The sequence below is a fragment of the Cupressus sempervirens genome, chromosome 7, assembly GCF_028749045.1.
Source record: "Cupressus sempervirens isolate cs-2001-9-10 chromosome 7, ASM2874904v1, whole genome shotgun sequence".
In the NCBI taxonomy this organism is placed as follows: domain Eukaryota; kingdom Viridiplantae; phylum Streptophyta; class Pinopsida; order Cupressales; family Cupressaceae; genus Cupressus; species Cupressus sempervirens.
The window spans coordinates 549467639-549490015 of NC_143124.1; the positions used below are offsets into that span (position 1 = coordinate 549467639).

A 22377-nucleotide genomic window follows, 5' to 3' on the forward strand; every position below is an offset into this window, starting at 1 on the left:
GAAATTTATTGGAAAGTTTGCAATTCTTTATCCTGATTACACATTGATATTTAGTGGGACTAAGGCAGAGCAGCTAAAGCATTTGGATATGGTGTTAAAGAAGTTGCATTAGGAGAAGTTGATGATCAACTTGGAAAAAAGTGAGTCTCTCAAGGCAAAGTTTTTTAATCTTGGTTTTGTTGTATCTCAAGGTTGTTTCAAAACGGACCCCTCCAAGGTAGAGTCTATCCTTAATTGGCCTACTCTTAGACCATTAGGAGATGTTAGAAGTTTCCATGGGCTAGCTTCTTTCTATAGAAAGTTGATAAGAAGTTTTAGCCACATATGTTCACCTATTTTGAATACCATTAAGGGTGGAGTGAAATGTCAATTTTCTTGGAATAATAAAGCCAATGGTAGCTTTGAATTATTGGAAAAAAGAAGTAGCAAAGCTATCTTCACTTAGGTTAGTAGACTTCAATTAATTGAATGTGATGCTAGCAAGTTGGCTATAGGAGTAATCCTAAGTCAAGAAGATCACCCTATTGCATTCTTCTCTAAAAATTTGAATGAAGCCAAACAAGAGCACTATGCTTATGATTTAGAGTTACATGTCATGGCACAAGCTCTAAATAAATGGAGACATAAACTATTACCTAGACAATTCATTGTATATACTGATCACCATGCTCTTAGTTTTCTAAACACGTAAGAGAAGCTTAACTAAAGATATTTGAAGTGGGTGGAAAATCTATAGGCTTACACCTTTACTATTAAGCATAAAAAAGGGCACTACCAACAAGGTAGAGGATCCTTTGAGCAAGAGAGCACTCACTATTCAAGAGATCCAATTTTAGAGTGGATGGTTAGAAGCCTTAAAGAGCTTATATGTAGATGATAAAGATTTTGTAGAGGCTTATAAGATAAGATAAATTTATTAATGTCCAACAAGAGACCAACGAGGGTCTAAGGGACTGGAAATAGTATAAAGGGCAAACACCAACAGGGGGAGCACCAAATAGAGTCCATAGAAAGAACATGAAAGAAAAACAACAAAAGAACCAAGAAAAGGAATAACAACAATGAAAAACTCCTCCCAGGCGAGAAGTAGTCCATAAAGGAAAGGTGGGCATTAGAGTAGTTAAGTACTTTGGAAGTTCACTACTGAGTGCGATATCTGAGGGATCTCATAGATCTGGTGTGACCTGAGATAGTACAAGGAGGCTGCCTCAATCCTCAGGTGGGGACTATAGGACTAAAGAAAGAGGTCCATGACCTATGTAGGGGTCGATGTTGAGCAAATTTGGAATTGTATAGTGTGCTTGCGAAGCTACATGGTCTCCTAAAGGTAGAGTGCAAGACAATGTTGGTCAATATATCCGAAGAATGAGGGAAGAGACTGTCACACTCTAAACAGACAATAGAGTCTCCCTCGGATCTCATAGTAAATGGGACAATGAAAAATAAAGTGAGACTCGATCTCAACCTCCCTGCCGATCTGGTGATCAGTCTAAATACGTAGCCAGTGAGATCCCACTCTAAAAGATCCCAAGGAGATGCAAAGAGCGTGAGTCCAACGACAAGTGAGGTACCAGGGGCATAAAATGATCCTGTCCTGGATATCAAGGAAGTGCTCAGCATAGAAGGCCATATGCGGGCAGAGCCCACCAAGGGGATTCCTCCAAGTCATGATAACATATTGTTCGTAGATGTCAAGTCTAACATACTCATTCAACTCCCACTGAGGTGGAATAAGATGGGCTCGAGCATCCAGAGAAAATTGAAAGGGGGGAAGACGATCCAAACTAATACCAATCGAACCCAAGAGGGCAGAGACCTGGGTGTACCGACAATGAGACCTGTGTCTGGAGTCCAAACCGGCAACCTCCATAGAGGAACAATAAGCCAAGTAGGAATATTTGTGACGACCATCAGAGGAATCAACAAAGCTCTAGAGCCTACGAAGAAGCCAAACTAAATCAAAGATGTTCCCCAGTCTGAAAGGGTGAGCACCAAACTCTGTTAGAACGATGTTGTGCAATGTGGGTCGATGACACCTAATAATGCGCCGAAGGAGTTTGGACTCTCTCAACAAAGGCCCAGTTAGATTACAAGAGGGAGGGGCCCCAAATAGTAGAGCCATAGAGGACAATGGGCTTGACCAGGGACTCAAGAAGGGACATCTTAGTCATGGTGTCCTAAAAGTGGTGTAAAAAACACCGTCGCTCAAGAATAGTGAGGGAGCCGAGCCCCTTATTGACTCTATGCTGCATGGCTGGTCTCAGGCTAAATCGAGGTCCACAAAAATTAACCCCCAAATAAGTATATGAAGATGCAATCTCAATCTCGGTACCCTGGAAGTAAAAATGGAGGTGTAATGTTCTCAAGCAATTGAAGACCATAACTTGAGTCTTGCCCATATTTACAACAAGCTCACATGAGTCACATAAAGAGGCCAAGCCATCAACGAGCCGCTAAAGACCATCGAGGAAAGATGCTAGGAGAATCACATGATCAACAAATAGGAGAATAGAGATAAATACCTAATGCAAGTAACAACCGTCGTCAGGGAGTGAGCAATCATAGAGAAATGCCTCAAGCTCATCGATGTAGATGCCAAAGAGAGTGGGGGAGAGAAGGCAACCCTATTTCACCCCGATAGTGCTCTGGATAGGGTCAGAGAACCCCTATGGAGTCCCGAATCGGCCCACAACACACTTGTATAACCTCATAATACCTGTAAGGAGAATCTTTAAGATCCCAATGTCCCTAAGACGCTGAAAGAGAGCCGCTCGAGAAATAGAGTTGAAGGCTTTGTGAAAGTCAACAAAACAACAATAAACTTTCGCCGAGTGGTGGTGAGCCTCCTCAATGATGGTTCGAAGGTCAAAATGTGATTAGTGGTCTAAAAATCTATACGAAAGCTAGCTTGACCTCTAGCCCAACAATGTCGCTGATCAAGCTCTTTGGATAGGATACCATTCAACATAGTCGCATAGAGTTTGGTGAAGGTATGCTCAACCATGATGGTCATGTAGTTCCTGGGGTCGGAAGTTAGGCCAAATTTATGGATCAAATAGATAATATGTTATGACCAAGAGTTGGGAAAGATGACACAAACCACTCGATTAAAGAGCAATGTAAGAAAGGGACCTAGGACAGAGATACCCAACTTGAAGAATTCAACTTGGAATCCTTCCTCATCTGGAGTTCTGCTATTGTTCATAACTCTAACTACCTCAAAAATGTGGGAAAAGGAGAAGAGGTGACAACGGCCGAGGGGGAGAATGAGATGGAGAGGGGGCTGACTAGGAATATCATGGAGGATAGAGGTGTGGGAGGCAAGGGAGTGAAGGTCCAACGTGGAGGGAAGCTGGGGGGGGGGGGGGGCGCGCATGGGTGGGGTTGGGGTGGCGAGGAAACATGGTGTGCCAAAAGAGCTTTGGAGATTGGAAGAATGTGGCACAAAGAGTTCTATACTGTAGTAAAGTGAACTTCCGTTTCTTATGGTGAAGAAAGTGGCGACAGTCAAGCCTCAACTGAGAGGAAAGGAGGAAGAAGTGAGCGGAGAAAAGCGAAGCATGCAGTAAAAGGATTTGTAGTCCTCATCAACTTTGCTAATACATTCCATGATTATTCTGACGTTTTTGTGTGGGATGGTTTACTGTTTAAAAGGGCTTTGTTATGCATTCCATAATGCTCTATGAGGGAAAATATCATTAAAGAGAAACACCAAGGTATTATTGGTGGGCATTTTGGCCTAGACAAGACATTGAAATAGGTCACTAGGTTCTATCATTAGCTTAACGTTTAGAGTGATGTGAGAAACTTTATTGAGAAATGCTCTATTTGTCAAAGAGCTAAGGGGACTTCCTCCAATGCAAACTTGTATCAACCTTTATCAATACCTAGTAGGCCTTAGGAATGCCTTTATATGGATTTTACATCAAGTTTTCCTAAAACCAGTAAGGGGATTTAATAGTGTGTATGTAGTGTTGGATAGGTTCAGTTAGATGGCACACTTCATGCCTTGTAAAAGCACCAATGATGCATCTTATATTGCATGCCTATTTTCAAGGAGATTGTGAGGATCCATGTACTCCCTATAAGCATTGTGAGTGACAAAGATTCTAAGTTTGTGGGACACTTTTAGAGAACACTATAGAAGAAATCAAGAGCCAATTTATCCTTTTCATTTGTTTACCATCCATAGTCTAATGGCCAAACTGAAGTAATAAACATGCCTATAGACAACTTGTTGAGGAGTTTAACCAAGCAACATGTGCAATAGTGTGATTTGGTCATTGGACAAGATAAATATGCCTAAAATGATTTAGTCAACAAAAGTACAAGAGTTCCTTTGATATAATTTATGGATGTCACCCTAGAGGCATTATGGGCCTTAAAGATAGGAGCATTTGACAAAAGGGGTGCTTTGGGTGAAAATTTTGTAGAGAATATGAAAGACATTCATGAACATATCATGAAAACATTACAACAAAGTGCAAAGAAATACAAGGCATAAGCCGATAAAGCAAGAAGGGAAGTGCAATTCAAAGTGGGAGACTTAGTCATGGCATACATAAGAAAAGAAAGGTTGCCTAAAGGGAAACCGACCAAACTATTGATGAAGAAGATTGGACCACTTAAAATTGTGCATAGTTTGACAAAAATGCCCATGAAGTGGAGATGCCTCTTGCCCTTAGTATATCTCCAATCTTTATTGTTAGTGATCTTTATACATCAAAGGAAATCCATTAAAAAATGGACAACAAGATAGTATAGTGATAGTTGATTTTGGTTGGATCTTAGATTTTCCACCTAGTCAATCCTAACAATTGGAATGCGTCATTGATTACACGGTGATAAAAGATAATAAAATGGATGTACATGAAGTATCTAGTAAAGTGGGAATCCTTACCTAAAGCTTAAGCAACTTGGATGGAGGCAAACATTATTAAACATGGCAAGACAATTCAAGACCTAACTACTTAAGGGACTTGAGTTTTTTGTGTCCCACGAGTATGGTGAAGGAGCACCTAAGACATTTTGGTGTGACTTGGATGATTTGAATGTAATAAGACTCAAAGGCAATAAATCTAATCAAATTGAGCCCAAATGAGTCCATTCTTTGTTTGCAATTGCTCAAACGGTGCATATGAGCAAGTTTGGAATTAGAGCCACCAAGGGTGGTCAAAGTAAGAAAGTAATGTAAATAAGTTAGATTAAGGTCTATTAGGGTTTAGAAGGATTTCTAGGTGTTTTGGAACACTTGGGATAAGTTTGTAGAAACAAAGATGGGAAATTGTAAAGTTAAATGAGAAGTTGCAAAATTTCAAGTTTGCATCCTTTTGCAAAATGTTGCAAGATAGCAACCAAGAACCTGAAAAACATTTAGGAATGGTCCTAACTAATCCAATAGAATTTAAAAGCCTTGAAAAATGAATTCTTAAGTTAGTTGAATCAATAGACGTGAGATTTTATTAGTTTTTGCTCTATATTTAGTAACTTTTCATACTCCCTTTGTACTACATTGTATCATTTTGAAAAGTCGACATTGGTAGAGTGTAGTGTGATTCTTGTGGTTGCAGATATGTGTTTGGATACTAGTGAACCTATAGCTCATTGTTTGTGAGGTGGCAGATTGCAAGTTTGGTTCACAAAAACAAGACTACGTAAGGAGACTAAATTAGACCTATTGCAAAGGTTTTAGAGCTTGGAGTTTTCCTTTTTGGTGAACAAATCGTCAATTTGAGGTAGTTGCACCCGAGTCTTCTACGATGCCTCCTTGAAGAATAATCCCTCAGATGATGGAGTAGATGAAGGAAAATCCTTGAGAGGAGATTAGATCTAATATGGTTGGAATGAGGAACAAGATCATGAGCGCTATTGTTGGTTTACAAAGAAACCCTAGAATAGAGGATGGTTGTGAAGAGGCTACTAAAGATTTTGGAGTTGAAGTTGAAAGATTTGATGGTGAGGATAGATTTGATAGATTAGAAAGATCTATGTTTAGGTTAAGTACCACTCATAGGATGAAAGTGTGTAATTTCTTAGGTACATTGAATCTAGAAGACTTAATTAATTAAATAGGTGAACTTGAAGACTACTTTGAGCTTAATGACTTTGGAAACCCTCATAGGCTGAGATTGGCACAAACTAAGTTGAAAGGACATGTTGCATTATGGTGGAAAGAATTACAAAGAGACAAAGAAGAAGGTGAAATTAGGAGCAATAGATGGAAGTTAATGGTTACTAAACTTAATGCTAAGTTCATACATGTTCACTATGAGCATGAGTTATTCAAGAGATTGCATAAGTTAAAGCAAAAGAACATGAGTGCGAAGGAGTACAATGAGGAGTTTTATATGCTTACCATTAGGTTTGGTCATAAAGGGCTTTCCAAGGAAAAGGTGGCTAGGTATGTTAATGGTTTAATGTTTAATTTTCAAGATGAGATTAACATGTTGAAAATAGAGTCAATTAGATGCTTATCGATATTGCCCTAAAGGCGGAAGATAAGTTGAAAATGATACATCAAGGTAACCCTAGAGAAAATGATAAACATGAAAGCAATAGAAAGGACAAACATGTAGATAAAGAAGGATATAACTTAGATGCACCTAAGAGAAGGATAGTCAGTGGAAAATTCTAAGATGCTTGTTTTAAATGTGGTCATAATGGACATAGGTCTTTTGAGAGTAGGAAACTTCTTGTATCATAAGAGGAACCTATTACACGAGTGAATGGTGAAAACCTTGTGGTTCGTAGAGCATTAGTGAATCAAGGAAAAGTTGAATGTTATTAAATGATCAACATGTTCAAAACCATATGTAAGTCAAGAGGTAAATGTTGCTAGGTAATTGTTGATGCTAGAAGTATAGATAACCTAGCTTCTACGGAGATGGTGCAAAAGGTTGAGTTGAAAACAGTTGAAACATCCTAGTCCTCATAGGATAAGTTGGTTGTAGGATGAGCATGCTTTAGAGGTAAGAGAGTAGTGCCTAGTGAAGTTCAAAATTGGGCCTTATGTGGATCAAATGTTGTGTGATATTGTCAACATGAGTACTTGTCATGTGTTGCTTGGGAGACCTTTATAGTACAATTGCAAAGATGTGCATGATTGTGTTAGGAATGTATTCATCATTGAGAAAGATTGAAGTAAGTTTTCCTTGATTCCTTTGCAAGAAACTGAGATATGTATGAAGAGCTTGAGCATTGGCAAGAAGGTTGAGTTGCAAACTAATCAAGGGGTTAGGGAACACCAAACTTATGACAATAGACATCCTGAAATGCATGAAATGTGGCATAACATCAAGGCTTATCCACTTGTTGTAAATGTGAGATCTACAAAGGGGGAGTATTTGCAAAATTGGCAAAAGAGAAGAGGTAAACAAGAGTAGGCTAATGTTGCCGAGGATGTGAGTAAGGAACCAATATGGGATTTATGTGTTGAATTTCACCAAATGTTCTTGAGTTTCTAAGATCATATTCTTCTCACCTATGGTGTTTGATGTAGGAGCATCCTTGAGTAGATGAACTTGCATCATTTGTATTCCTATTTTGTTTTTGCTAATAGACTCAGAAGATTTTGTTGCTGATGGGGTTGGTGATCGAGTTATTGGTTTCCATCTTGGAATCTGGTTAAGGGATTTCTAGGGTTCATATCTCGTCGATCACACTTTATTTCGGTTCAATTATGTTCACCAATTTGGTTGGTTGTGATCTCATCAAGTTATTTGGTTGTTGTCACCAATCCAATGGTGTTCACTAGTTGGGTTTATGTTCAGTGGTTTAATTTCATTACTGGTTCGCTGATTGTTCTTTTGCAATTATGTGTTCTTCATTTACTAGTTTCCTAATAGTGGCTTGTGCTAGATTTTTTTGATGAATAAAGTTGTTCGATGTGGATCTCAAGGTGGAATCATAAGTCATCGACTTGATGACTGGATTGTTTCTAGAAGTTTCCTTGTTTGATGTAATTATGTATAAATTTAGCGCTTGTGATCATGTGTAGGTAGGATCAAGGAGATAGAGATAAATCAAGGGCATCTTGCGAGGTTATAGCTTGTAAAGAAGGATCGATTTGGATCCGTTTTTTCGTTTTCACAGTGGCCACAACCAAGAAGGCCTTACAACCCAACATGCATGAAAATCTTATATTCTAGTTAATGAAATTTGTTGTTTGAATCAAATCTGTGTTGTCATCTTGATTCCGTTGTGATTGTTTGGTTGGAGGTTTGGTCATCGCCATTGGGGATTCACAATTCCTTGCATTACATCATTAGGTGAGATGTTTTTCTCTCCCAATTTGCATTATTCCTGTATTTTGAGCTATTTTAACAATTACATCTATTCCATCAAAAAACATTTTCAATGGGAATTATATGGATGTAATTTAGCTTGGTGCATGAGTAGATCCATGCAACATAATGCTAAGAAAGCCATGCCGATAGATTGAGACAATTCATACTTGTTGGAAGTACGGTTTCAAGGTAATTCTATCACCCATTAAGGAAGACAAGTAGCTGGAGACAATGTTATATACAACAAAATTTTCAAGGAGATAAAATTGATAGGATTCCAGTGTGCCTTACTGGCAAGGTAAGAAATGGTCTTGACAATACCAATTAAAACAACAAAATTATTGGGAAAATTTGTTGATAATTTACATTATGAATATAGAATGGTTTACCACCAAGGAGTGATGCAAAATCATATTGATATGATTCCAAGATCAGCCCTACCTAATTAAGCTACTTTCAAGGTGGGCCCAAAAAAACATGTAGAACTTAATAGGTATGTTATTGACTTGTTAAGAAAAGTTGTTGTAAGGAGAAAGCTTTGTGAAAACAAAGACAAGTACAAGGTAATAAATATCAATGATAGTTATCATAATTATTTGATACAATAGAGAGTATTACAACAAAGACATAATGGGATCTCAAAAAGGGAACTACACAAACTTGGTAGGAACAAGTGGCAAGAATTTAGTTTTTTCAACCAAAGAAGAATGATGGAGCCAAGATTGGGAAGACCATAAGTCAGCCTCTTAAGCTGCTTGATAATTTAAATAATGAATATGAATATGAAATGGTTTACCACCAAGGAGTGATGCAAAATCATATTGATATGATTCCAAGATCAGCTCTACCTAATTAAGCTATTTTGAAGGTGGGCCCAAAAAAACATGTAGAACTTAATAGGCATGTTATTGACTTTTTAAGAAAAGATGTTGCAAGGAGAAACAAAGACAAGTACAAGGTAATAAATATCAAACATAATAGTTATCATAATTATTTGATACAATAGAGAGTATTACAACAAAGACATAATGGGATCTCAAAAAGGGAACTACACAAACTTGGTGGGAACAAGTGGTAAGAATTTAGTTTTCTCAACCAAAGAAGAATGATGGAGCCAAGATTGTGAAGACCATAAGTCAGCCTATTAAGCTGCTTGAGCCCATTTTAAGACCCACTCAAACTTAAATGCATTAATGAGAAACAACATTTTACTTTACAGATTTGCTTTTTGTGGGAGGGTATAGACTTCAATAAGTAAAACGGTTACTTAACAAAATGTGAAAGAATAGTAATTAATTTCATTGTATTGATGATAAAAAGTAATAATTAAGAATTGATATTATGTGGTATCTTGAAGTTTGTTTAGCACATTTTATATTGTATATTGGATTAAGAAAACAATATAAAAATACATACAAAGCAGTATGACAGTTGAACAAGAGTGAGGAAATACTTACTGTTGTCCATTACTGGAATAAGTCTGCACATTCAGTAGTAGGATGGACATACAGTCCACAGAACAGCATATATATGTCTTGGAGATGGAAAAACAAAATCCGAGTCTTTTTATACAAAAGATAGCACTACAAATAGATAGAAAATTGAGCCAAGAAATTGACTTTTGAGTTCCTGCATCAATGACTTTGTCATTCTTATGCAGCCAATCTGGAAGAAGAAAGTTGTTTTCCGTTTGCAATTGGTCATAATCCTCCAAAACATGAAGGCCTAAGATTTATGGTCAAAACTTGATGAAAAATAGCCTATCCAAAGTAATATGGTATAGAACATGATGACATTATTGAGGTTAGCAAGATGAAAGACAAATACAAAATAAAATAACTCGTCAAGCACGGTTAGGGCAAACATTTGCAAAATGGGAGGGATCTCCACAAACAAAGCACCTTCTGTCTCCAGCAGAAAGCTGCTCCCCAGTGGCACTTACAAAACTGCCATTTCCCGGCCTTCTACCTCTGCTGCTGGTGCTACTTGTCCGGCTTGCCCTTCCTCCTCTGCTTGAGGTTGCTCTTCCTCTGCTTGAACTTGATCTTCCTCCTCTGCTTGAGTTAACAGCTTGGCGCCCTCTAGGTTGCTGGGGACACTCATTAGAACTATGACCTGGCTGTCCACAAGTCTGACACACACTTTGCCGAGGGTTTACAGATGCTTGTGCAGGTTGTCGCCCTCTTCCTGTGCATAATTGTACAATTTGATTAGCTTTATTAACTTTACATAAGTGACCTGCTATAACTTGAATAGGTATCGTACTAACCTGAGCCAGTTCCACATGTCTCAATCAACTCCTTTAGGATCTCATCACAACCGCCAATACAGCCTAAAAGACAGTGCAACATCAGTGAACAATGCCTTAACATTTCTTCAACAACTCAAGAACCACTTTAAGAACCTATGACCCAGAGTTCAACTGTATGAAAAAAAATTAAGAGTGAAGCAAAGATGAAGTCACTAATTCCCATTTGAAATTACAAATTGCATTCTCAAGATGCAGCTGTACATGTTTTAACCTTTTTTTTTACTGGTTTTGATTGAGTTTATTTGGAAAGAAAAAAAAAATCATTTTCGATTATATACTTTTGGGCAATGACATCAGATTCCTTAGAAGCCTAGAACATCTGGGTAAATTAATGAGCTTCACAGCTCTGCCAAAAACATCACATAAAAGTAGCTCGTATGATTTTGCCATAAGTTACAGATTCAGATGTGGAGTCCGAAGCAGATGTGGGATGCGGGATTTTTTGGCGAGGGGGAGGGGATGCGGATGCATATGTATGTATGCATAGATATAGATATATATTTATTCCAAATATATATATATATATATATATATATATATATATATATATATATATATATATATATATATATATATATATATATATATATATATATATCATGTATATGCAAAGAAATGAGATAAGTAATTTCAGTCTTGTATTCTTACCTTCAAGATCAGAAGATGATCTACATTGTTTCTTTCAAGTATTTTGTTTAGATGCAAAATCCCTAGAATAATTAATGTACATGGTACATAATCTGCAATCTGTTTTCTTGTTTCAGATTTTAGGCATAGATTAATTAAAAGAAAATCCTGCCCAATAATTTGAAGAGAGAATTTCCCCTCACTATTTGTCACAAAAATGGCAACTTAGAATTCCATCAAACTTGAAAAGCTTTGCAAACTGCATTTCCATATAAGCTCAGCTAGCCAGCAGCCAAAAAGAAAACCCCTGCAAAGAAACCTATTGTAATTCAAAAGGAGCTGTGGAATGAGTTTTGTAAGCAAATTTTTAAGCACTAAGCATATAGTCACATTTGGTTGAAGTTTTCACCCACAAAGAGTTTCTCTGAGGCATCTATGTCTCATTTTTGTTCAAATCTATCGTATCACTCTTATCTTCCATCACATTTGTTTAATTATTTCACTCATTTTACTGATCAAGATTTTAAGCCTAATAGAACCACGCCACATGTTCAGAAAATATTTAAAAATGTCTCTTTCTTTTTCGAGCGAGGAAGCCTGTGGATTCTCCAAGGTGCCTTGTAGGTGCCACTTACAAGCACCTAGATGTGGACAGATGCCACTCACAAGCACTTGGATGCCTTAAATAGGTGTCTGTCCGCATCCAGTTGCTTGTGAGTGGCATCCGGGTGGCACCCCAACACACCCATCCACCTCAAGCAACCATCCATATCCGCTTCCGCATCCAGCCTCCAACAGGCAGAATCGTTATCTTAGATTTTGCCCTCAAAGGTATCGTCAATAAATTGTAGAAGATCATTAATCATAGTTGTATGCCTTGAAGGGTGGGAAGGCCCTACAAATAATACCTCATCTCACTTCTACGGGCATATTGTTTTCACATAGCCCATAATGACATGTTTAAGATGTTTTCATTCAAAAATTTAGATTTGGTGGATATTTTTATACAAAATCTTGAATTTAATGAAAGAAACACATTATCAAACTAAAGCTTCCTATGCGAAATGGCCTTTAAACCAACTGAATTCAAGCTAAAACTACTGTGTGGTTTCATAGATTTGAATTGGGAAGTTTTTGTGGATGATAGAAAATTCAGTTTTGGATATGTTTGTGCAATCACATAGACCAAGTAATACTGGATTTGGCCTATTCAAACTGGATTTTCTATCATCCACCAAACCTACCCAATTCAAATCTATATACCAAAACATATCCATTTCAGACTTCTCGAAACCCTCTCACTACTTTCAAATTTTCTACTTGTGCTGCTGTCATGAAATTGGAAATAAAATTCATAACAAAGCTCGAATTAGGTTTTAATGTTTGCACAAACTGGTAGGTACTCCACTAGCTCGACTCATTAACAGTCAAAGACCCAATTTGGTTGAAAGCTTCAACACTTTCTGCATAGGCATGGACAACATTTTGTACTATAAGTTTGAATTTGTCAAGAAAACTTGTAGCTATTTGGATTGTGAAGTTAATATGCTACCAACTGTTTGTCAAACTTCTACACCTAGGCAGTAATTGTAAGATACCCCCTTGATCTGAAAAATAAAAATGCCTTTGTCTCACAGGGATATTGTCAAACAGTTTGCTTACAATATGAATACTGAGTTTCTGATTTGTTCTCAATAAGCTGACGTAATTGTGTTTGTTTGTTTGCTAAGTAATTTTTAGTTCATTCAATAAGGAAACAACATATAACGAATACTTGCACAGTAATATAGATATGATACTCGTGCAATATTATAGGAGTAGTCTCATAACAATATACCACATTCAGATTTTATCAATTTGCTTGGCATAACAAACAGATACAAACATTGCAGACTTGGTATCTTTTTGAGAACTGTATACCCTGAGTTGATGCCCTTATTCATGCTCTAAACGTGATGCTTCAGATCCCATACATATGGCTATGTGAGAGCTTCTTTTGGCAAGGCTGTACAGTCTCCTTAACTGATAGAACTCGTCCCTCATGATTCTCAGACCCATAAGGTTGAGTAGCAGCTAATTAAAACCTGGTATGGCACCCTTAATGATAGCTCCAGTCATGTATGCCATGAATATGGCAGCTGTAGCCTATAGGGCATTCCAGGCAGCCTCTAAACTCTATGGCACCTCTAAAGGCAACCACAGAGCTTAACAATGCTAATTTCCCAGTCGCAGCTATTTGGTAAGGGAAACTGGTATGATAAAGATTGAGTACAGCAGAAAAACTTAGCTTCCTATCACTGTTTCTCAGAATCAGCTTCCAAGCTATTCCACAAACTCATTCAAAGAAGGTAGCAATTTTCAGACAATAGGTTTTTACCTTGAATATTAATCAAATCTTCCTAAACTGTGTCCTTTAACAGTGAACAGAATTATAGTGACCAGGAATTTTGTCCTCCAAGCCGAAGAATATAAATTCTCCAGACAAGTAATTTTGAAACACGATAGAAGAGACATCTAAAATATATTTTTATAATTTTCTCACAAGAGCTCACACACTCTTTTGTTAATGTGGTATAGACATAACAGTTGACACCCTTTTTACAACTCATGTTTCCAATGTGTAATAAAATAAAAGGGATTATTTAATTTAAATATTTCTTATAAACAATAGACTATGCATTAATAAAGTTAAATATTTAAATTTAACTTTATAAAATATTTTTATCAATGCACAATCAATTACTAATGGTAAATAAATCCTCCTGTTGATAGGAGACATTTACCAGTGACATGTCACTGCCACTGGAGGTTCAATCATGCCCAGATTGACTTATTATAAATAGTAAGAGTGCCCAAACTGCATCAAAAAGATCTCCAACTGAAAACGCAGGCCAAATGGCCTACAACTCCTCTTATGTCTTGGTTACCGTACAGGACCATGGGGAAATAGGCTAACAACAACATTATAAAATGAATGCTAGAAAGGGGACATTACAGTAATGTAAAAGGCCTATCAATTATGTCATAAACTTTACTCATATTGGATTCAATATCTTTGAATTGCATGTGCCTCACTACTTCTAAGGATAATATTATCTATATTATGACTGGTAGAATAAAATCATTAATTATGCTTTTGACATAAAAATTAGACTTCACAGAACTTCCTTAAACGTCTTGTTCAACCATATATCTATTAATTTTGATGTGTCATGTCCTTGGTGCCTATTTTAAGCCATTTAAATATTCTCTGAGTTGACAAACAAGATGCTTCTTCCCTATAACTTAAAATCCTAATGGTCGAGACATGTACACTTTTTCCATATTTCCAATGAAGACACTCTTCACATCCAGTTGAAAGATTGTCTAGCCAAATGGAGCTAACATGGGTATCACTAATCAAATGATGCTTGTCTCTATTGTAGGAGTACAGGTCTCTTCATAGTCCATGCTCTCTCCTTGTGAGAACCTTATTTCAACCAACTTTGTACTTGCATAGCACCATCTGCCTTGTACTTGACCTCGTACACCCATTTGTAGCCAATGGATTTTGTCTTTGGTGGAAGATCTAGAGATGCTAAGCAATCCTAAGACTTGTGCATGGTTGGAATGGCCTTTTCCCATTTAGGTCGTCTTTTTACCTCTCCAAATACTTGGACTCTTGCTCTTGCCACTCAATGATCATTCCTCACAAGTATTCGAAAAGAAATACACATTGAAAATAAATCATTTTTTCCCCAAAAGATAAATGCATTCCCTATGTTGACATATTTTACTCCTCACAATCAAAGATCACTATATTGGAGCAAGTAGTGTACTCTACGAGCTAGTCATGCCTATTGGTGAAGTCCACAAATGCACTTGAATTTATATACAATGTAAACAAATTGGATTGGTCTTTTGATCTATTGGCCATGAATGCATATAATGTTGACTCCTTTGTTGAAGTCTTCCCTAGCTGGATTTTTTATTAGCCAACCTATTTCTACAAACCACAATAATGGCATGATGTTTTTTAATTGTTTAATACATCCTCATTGTTGTCTTGTCCTTTCTTCTATGCCCATTTTCCTGGGGCATTGTCTTTAGCTGCAAATACTTGTTCCGCACCTTTTATCTCATCGTTATTACCATATTGTTTATTCCACTTGTCATGTTGTAAGAGTTCATTGCTCAACTCTTCCAACTTCAAGCAAACATGTAAGAATCCCTTACAGTTCTTCACCAAATTTAACTATTATGTGGTATAATGGTGAGTATTCCCTTAACTATTAATTGTTATGTAGTATAGTGGTGAGTATTCCCACTTGTCACGTGGGTGACCCGGGTTCGATCCCCGACAACAGTACCAGATGTTCAGCTCGAAGGTGAACAGGAAAGAAACATATAACTTAACAAAGTAAAATACTATTCATTCATCAAATGCTTTCGCACATAACAATAATGTTCAATACAATGATACCAAATACATAAATGTAAGCCACATTTATAACATCTGACACGGTGCCAATGAAACGACACAACCATGCCCATACTAGTAACTGTTTAACTACCCAATTTGCTAGAAAACATTTATCTTATGCACTTTGTCAAACAGCTTGCTTGCTTGTGGTAATGACTATGGTTTCAGTTTGCATTGAAATGATTGCATAATGTGATCACAGATTTTTGCAAATTGCCAAATACATTTTAAACATTGTCCATATGTCAAAGAAAAGGACAGAAATTATACTAATGACTGAGATTAAAATAGAAAGAGATTTTGACATTGCTTTCAAACCAAATCACATGGACAAGAAAGTAGTCTTTGACCTCAGTTCTGAACTGGATGATTTGAAAATATAGAACTAATGTGTCCAGCCAAAAGTCATCTTCAGAAGACATTAATACCACCATGCACAGCAAGAGCAACAACTAGACGTATATGCCCAGCAAAACCATAACTCAGGAAAGAGTCTCCAACATGAATATAATCAATATGAATGCCTCCCTTTGTATGGTTCAAGGCTTCCAGTTACTAAGAACGCCCAATCAGTTCCAGGCAACTCGGTTTCCACTGACTTGAACATAACATGAGACAAGAATTAATAACGATTTCTAATATTTGACTTCAAGAAATAGATAATATATCGATTAGTATTGTATTTCTTTTCGCCAACCATAGTTTGATTTGTCCAATGACAATAATAACCTTGCTAATTCATACATACAAGTAGTTGCACGCATAGTCCAAAAACTCGCCGATGAGTTTTTCCAAGAAAAACTTGGAACTTGGCCCCTGAAAAAATCGCCGAGTTTTAGTTAAAAGCTTGTCGGGTAATCGCTGAGTTTCTGCATTTAAAGGCAAAAGACGACCTTTTTTAAATCAGTTCGATTTTGCTGCTTTGTGGACTTGGAGTAGTGGAGGAAAAAAAAGCTTCCAAGCCCTTGTCAGTTGATTGCAAGATATTGAAGGTGGATTTGAGTGGATTTCAAACAGATTTCAACTGATGTTGGAAGAAAAATTACTTTCTCAGGTAAGTTTGTTGAGTTTGTTTTTATAATTTTAAAAAGCATTCTATTATTTTTCTATCTCATGTAAATGAATTCAAATTCATTCCTAAGTAGTTAGAAATGATTTTGAATCATGTGAAGGCATTTCAACACTATGTATGACAAATGTTTTTGAATCTATCACTGTTTTTTTGAAGAATGTGTATTTATTTCTTAAAAACAAACACTAGCAATTTGTGTTGTTAATGTTTAACTTTGAATGATGTCTAAAAATAATCAAACTAATTCACATAGTTTGTATTTTTAAGTTCCAACTTTGTTTAATTATTTGTCTATAAATTTAAATTTGTGGTTTAAATTTCTCTGTGTAGGGCAGCAGTTGAGCATTAAATAAGCATGACAAGTTTAGAGGAAGTGTGGCCACTAACATCATGCCCATTTGGATATATAGGCACTCAGCTTAGAAATGCAAGAGACGAAGCATGGAGGTATGTCTATGAAGCTCTAGATGAGTTTGGGAAGGTGATATGCATTCAATATGAAAAAATTAATTTCTAGAGGCATAAACTGCCTCAAATACCACCTTGCAGGCATAAGAAGACATGATTTGAATCCTTGTGATAGATAAACTGCAGAAATAAAAAGCTTCATTAATGTCCTACTTGCAACTGGTGAAGAGAAAATTGAATAGGGAGAGAGGAAGATTAGCTACAAGGGTATCCATAGCTGAAACTCAAGGTGCTGCTATTCACGTTGAAAAAGAAGAAGCAAAACTTGAGAACATAGTGGGATCTCTTCATGGCCTGCAGATCTGCAAACAAAGTGGCTCTTTTACTGCTTCCACTCCCTCTTTTAGAGAACCTAGTTCTTTATCACCATCACCATCAGGGATAGGAAGCTATTTTGTACTCAGGAACACACTTGGAGCACAACCATTATTAGATGCCACTGGATAGAACAAGGAGGTGCATGAGCAAACTAATATTGCATGCACATATTTTTGGGTTTTCAACAATATCCCAATGAATGTAGTTGATAGTTCCTATTGGCTGAATTTGGTGACTGCATCGATAGTTTCAAGCAAAGGATACAAGGCCCCTTTGCACAAGGGTTTGAGTAGAAGGTTAGTAAATAATAGAAATCCATTTGAGTTTATTTTTATAATTTATATTTTCATTGTTATTTTCTATTTATTAAATGAAAATTGTCTGCTAACACTTGATTTCACTTCAATTTGTAGGTTGCTTGACAATGCGGTTGATAGGGCAAGAACAACGGTGAAAGAGCAAAAAGCAAAGAGTGGAAGAAATATGGCTGCACCATTCTATCTGATGGGTGGACAAATGGGAAGAATATAACCATTATTAATTTTTTGGTTGCTTGCAAAGATGATGTGGTGTTTTGGAAATTCGTTCATGCCGCTAATAAGGTGAAAGAATCACACATTGGCATTAATGTTGGAGAATGTTGTGATGGAGATGAGACTAGAGAATGTGGTGCAAATTATCACAGATAATGCAGCAACAGGTAATTTTATTTTTTTATGTTGCATAAGAATAATGAATCTAATTCTATGGTATTATTTAATTTAGCTTTGATATAAAATATAGAAAGTTGGAAACTAATTATTGATTTTTTTACTAATATGCCAGGTAGAATCTTCCAAGAGAGGCACCCCACACTTTTTTGGTCACCTTGTGCAGCAATGTCCTTGACCTTCTGTTGGAGAACATAGGAAAACGTGATTGGGTAACTCCAATTGTGGAAGATGCAAGACGAGTCACCAATTTTATCTATAACCACCCATGGGTTCTAAATTTGATGAGAAAGTTCACTGAAGTTAAAGATTTGGCAAGACCCACTATCACAAGGTTTGCAATGATTTTCTTGACATTGGAAAGTATAATCAGCACAATATTGCATTTGAAACAAATCTTTGTGTGTTCTGATTGGGTTGCTTCACCTTACTCTGAAGTTTGAGGGAGAGGCTATGGCACGAATGGTCTTTGACCAAGTTTTTTTGGAAGAGGCTACTGTGATGTCCCCTTCTAGCTAGAGACATCACTCTAGCTTGTGATTAGCCTATCAGAGACCCTCGTAGGCTAGTAGGATTGGATAGAGGGTCACCTTGGCATGGATATTAAAATTTAAGTGACTTATTATTTAAATATTCTTATATTATTATAAAGTTATAAAATAACTTATAATAATAAAGTCACTTTTATATTAAGGTGCAAATATAAGAATTTCTTTTATCCCACATTGGGGGCCGGGGAAAAGTAAGGGAGCTTGCACAAGGAAAGTATAAATGAACATGAGAGGTTCTCTTTTCAGCATCCAATTATTGCCAATTGCATTTGATGAGTTCTTGTGGAGCCAAAGGTTTCTGCATATTGTCTATTTGGTCTTTGGGAACGGAAACTTCCATTGGTCGGCATAACTGAGCTGGTGAAATATCCTCCGAAGGACTGCAAATTGGAAGGGATTTAATGCTTAAACAGATTTGAAATTGCTGATGACATGAACAGTGTCGTGCTACAGTACTCGCACTACAGTGCTTGTGCTACAGTATTTCTGCTTGGTTGCAATCGTAATTCTTCATCTCCATCATTGGGTGTCGCTATTCAGGTTCCTCTTGCAACTATTAGTAATTAGCATTGTCATCGCAGACATATAATTTTCTGTTGTAAGAAAAAAATCAGAATTTGGTTTGGTATTGCTGTAGTCGTCCTTGTAAGCCAAGAGTCTTGGTATATCTACATTGTCATGTACTTGGGATTGCATTCATTTAATGGAGTTATAAGTTGCATGCCTCGTATTGTTGTAATGCTCATAATGATAAGTATTTAGCTTGCATGCTAAGTGTTTGTGAAAATGACAATTGGCTGTAGGTGCACATGTTACATGTAGAATTCTTACTTATGCATTTAAAAAGACCAAAAGAAGTTGCATTTTCATTTAGTTTTTTTTTAGACGTTGTACAGTTAATTTGCAAGCATTTGAAACCATTTCAAGGAAAAAAAAATCAATCTGAAACAAATGACAGCAAATTAGAGGATTCATGACAAGTGTTTGACAATATTCCTTGAGCCATAAATCAACAAGTTAAGGGCATATTAGCAAGGGATATTAGAGCTACTGAGATTGTGAAGGTAACATTCATTTTTTAATTGTTCTTGAAAGTTGATTCAAGTCTCATTATTAATTTGTAACTTACCATGTTAGTAACTTCATTAAATAATCTTTTTGTAAACTAATTTGTATTTTTCAGATTTCAATTGTAGATGTCTATGCATCTGATTAGCTTAATGTGCTTGGTTGATGGGCAACAATCCCCAATGGGATGTCTTTATGAGGCCATAGACAGGGCCAAAGAGTCTGCTAGAAATTTCTACAACAGAGAAACTCAAATTTGATCCCATTTGGGAAATAATTGATAGGAGGTGGAAGAATATGCTCCACCAACCCATTCATGCAACAAGCTACTTCCTCAACCCTCGTTTCAGGTACTATGATTCTTCTTCAAATTTTAATAAGACTTCAAGATCATTTTACTTTGTGTTTTAAAGTTGAATACTAAGACTGATTTCACTTTCTATTTGTTTTAGGCATGATGATTCCTTTTCAGATCCTAATGGAGAGGTCATGGAGGGCCCCTCTATATGCACTGAGAGGACGATATCCAATGTTGTGTAGAGAGACCTTGTTGTGACAAAAAAACAAATCTATGTGGAATCAAAGGGAACTTCTCTTTTGAGCTAGCGAAGAGAGCAAGAGGCACTCAAATCCCAGGTAAACCGTGAAAGTTTAAAGTTTTAAACTTTAAAACATTTGCAATTTGATAAGTTATGTTTTCTCTTTTTAAATTGCTTTATAACTCATTAATATTTTATTTAGATCTATTAGATTTCCACAATCCATGCTAATGCACTTTCAATTTTTGGATTTTGTTTACCGTACGGGTAAAGAAATCAACGCATATAGACAATGGAACACGAACAGCAAACTCCTTTTTATTATATTTGCATATGCCAGACATTACATTATCAGATATGATGGTAGAAGATGATTTACAATGATCCCCGACGAGATATAAATACTACCGCCGAACCTTCCCGAAGGAGTCTGTCGGCCACAACATTACATCCGCTACAAACTATTATCCATCGGCTACAAAATACAAAACACCAACGATAGTCATTCCGTCGGCTACAGAAATACCGCCGGGACCATCCAATCGACTGACACCAGCCCCCCAAAAAGAAAAGTCATCTCCTAATGACTAAAAAAATTAGGAGACAACTTACAGACAACAGAAGAAATACTAGAGAGAAGGGGGCGTCCTAGAAGAGTGCTGCTGGCGACGTAACTCATACACTTGCTCTGTCCTGATGTGGAGATTTGTTTGAATCTGAGAATTAACCTCGACAGCCTCTTTTAGAAGAAGTGCAGCATCCATAGCCTGCCTCAGCTAATTGCATCTCGTGCTCAGCCGCATCCTTATCTCGGATAGCCACTTCTGTACCTTGCCTAGCCACGTCCCTCTCCTGCACCACTGCTGCCATATTTGCCAGTAGTGCTGCCCGCTCTGCGGCCCACGTTGCTTGCTGGTCGGCCAAGTCGGCGGCTAGCTTCTCTCTAGCCTCACTCTCACCTGCCAATGATCTCTCTGCTGCAACCCTGTCCGCCTCCGCACGTTGACGACCATAGTAAACATCCTTGTACAATCCCACAATCTCATGTGCCAGCTTTATCAGAGGGGTGTCACTGGGTCCCAACTCCGGCTCAGTAGCCCAATCTGCCAACATCTCAGCTGTCTCCACCGCCGGCCAACCCCTGTCTACAAAACAAGTCTGAAATCGTCGAGGACAAACCCCACAGATATATGCTTTGATCAAATGCCACTCCCTTTGCCGAGTCAGGGCCCAAATTGCCACATCGTGTCCCTTCTTCAACGCAGACTTCATAGTCCTGAGGTAATCCCGGCACCTTTCCTCATCCGACTCTTAATCCTCCTTGGCGAAGTCCTCCAATGACCATTCTGCATCACTCTTCTCCTCCTCATCAGCGGGAGCCATGCCCACATCCAGTGCCGCCTCCTCTTCTGTTGGCGCAACCACGGCATGTGGCATTCCCTCCTCTTGAAGTTGAGGCTCTGGTACTGCCGGTGATGTTCCTGAACGCCTAGGAGACTGAATGGATGGACCTCGCTTGGCAGGAGTGAGTCGGAACTGCTGCCTCAGAAACACACTAGCCCTATCCATCACCTCCAGTTGGTCTGACTGCACGAGCTCCATGTTCTCCTCCGATACTAGCTGGGCTGAGTCAGACTCTGCTAAAAAAGATGACGAAACAGTGACAATTGCATCACAATCAATGACATCCAACCGGACCTGCGGCTCAGGCTCTGGTGGTGGCAACTGTGCTCTCTGTGAGACTACGACGGTGACATCTGCTGGTACAACTAGAATCACCTCCGCTACAACCGTCGGCAATATCTCGACAACTATTCGCGGGACAACATCTGTTGTTGTCTGAGGGACCATCTCCGTCATTGTCCGTAGGACATCGGCCTCCGCTGGAAGAGTCATGAGGACCGGGGCATGGCGCTGGCCAAACGGCGGAATGACTGTCGGACAGGTAGTCAAATGCGCCGAAATT

At 37.7% G+C, this 22377-nt stretch overlaps 1 protein-coding gene across 2 annotated transcripts in view; it reads right to left on the bottom strand.

Annotated features, from left to right (window-relative positions):
- Nucleotides 1-9829: 9829 nt before the first annotated feature.
- Nucleotides 9830-22377, bottom strand: part of TOP3A (topoisomerase 3alpha) — a 346811-nt gene continuing 334263 nt past the window's right edge. For both annotated transcript variants that reach the window (XM_089791990.1, XM_089791991.1), the window contains 2 exons: nt 10555-10617; nt 9830-10472 (listed from right to left, as the gene is read on the bottom strand). In XM_089791990.1, coding sequence (XP_089648116.1) covers nt 10129-10472; nt 10555-10617 — 407 coding nt within the window. In that variant the 3' untranslated portion in view covers nt 9830-10128. The remainder of the gene's footprint in view (nt 10473-10554; nt 10618-22377) is intronic.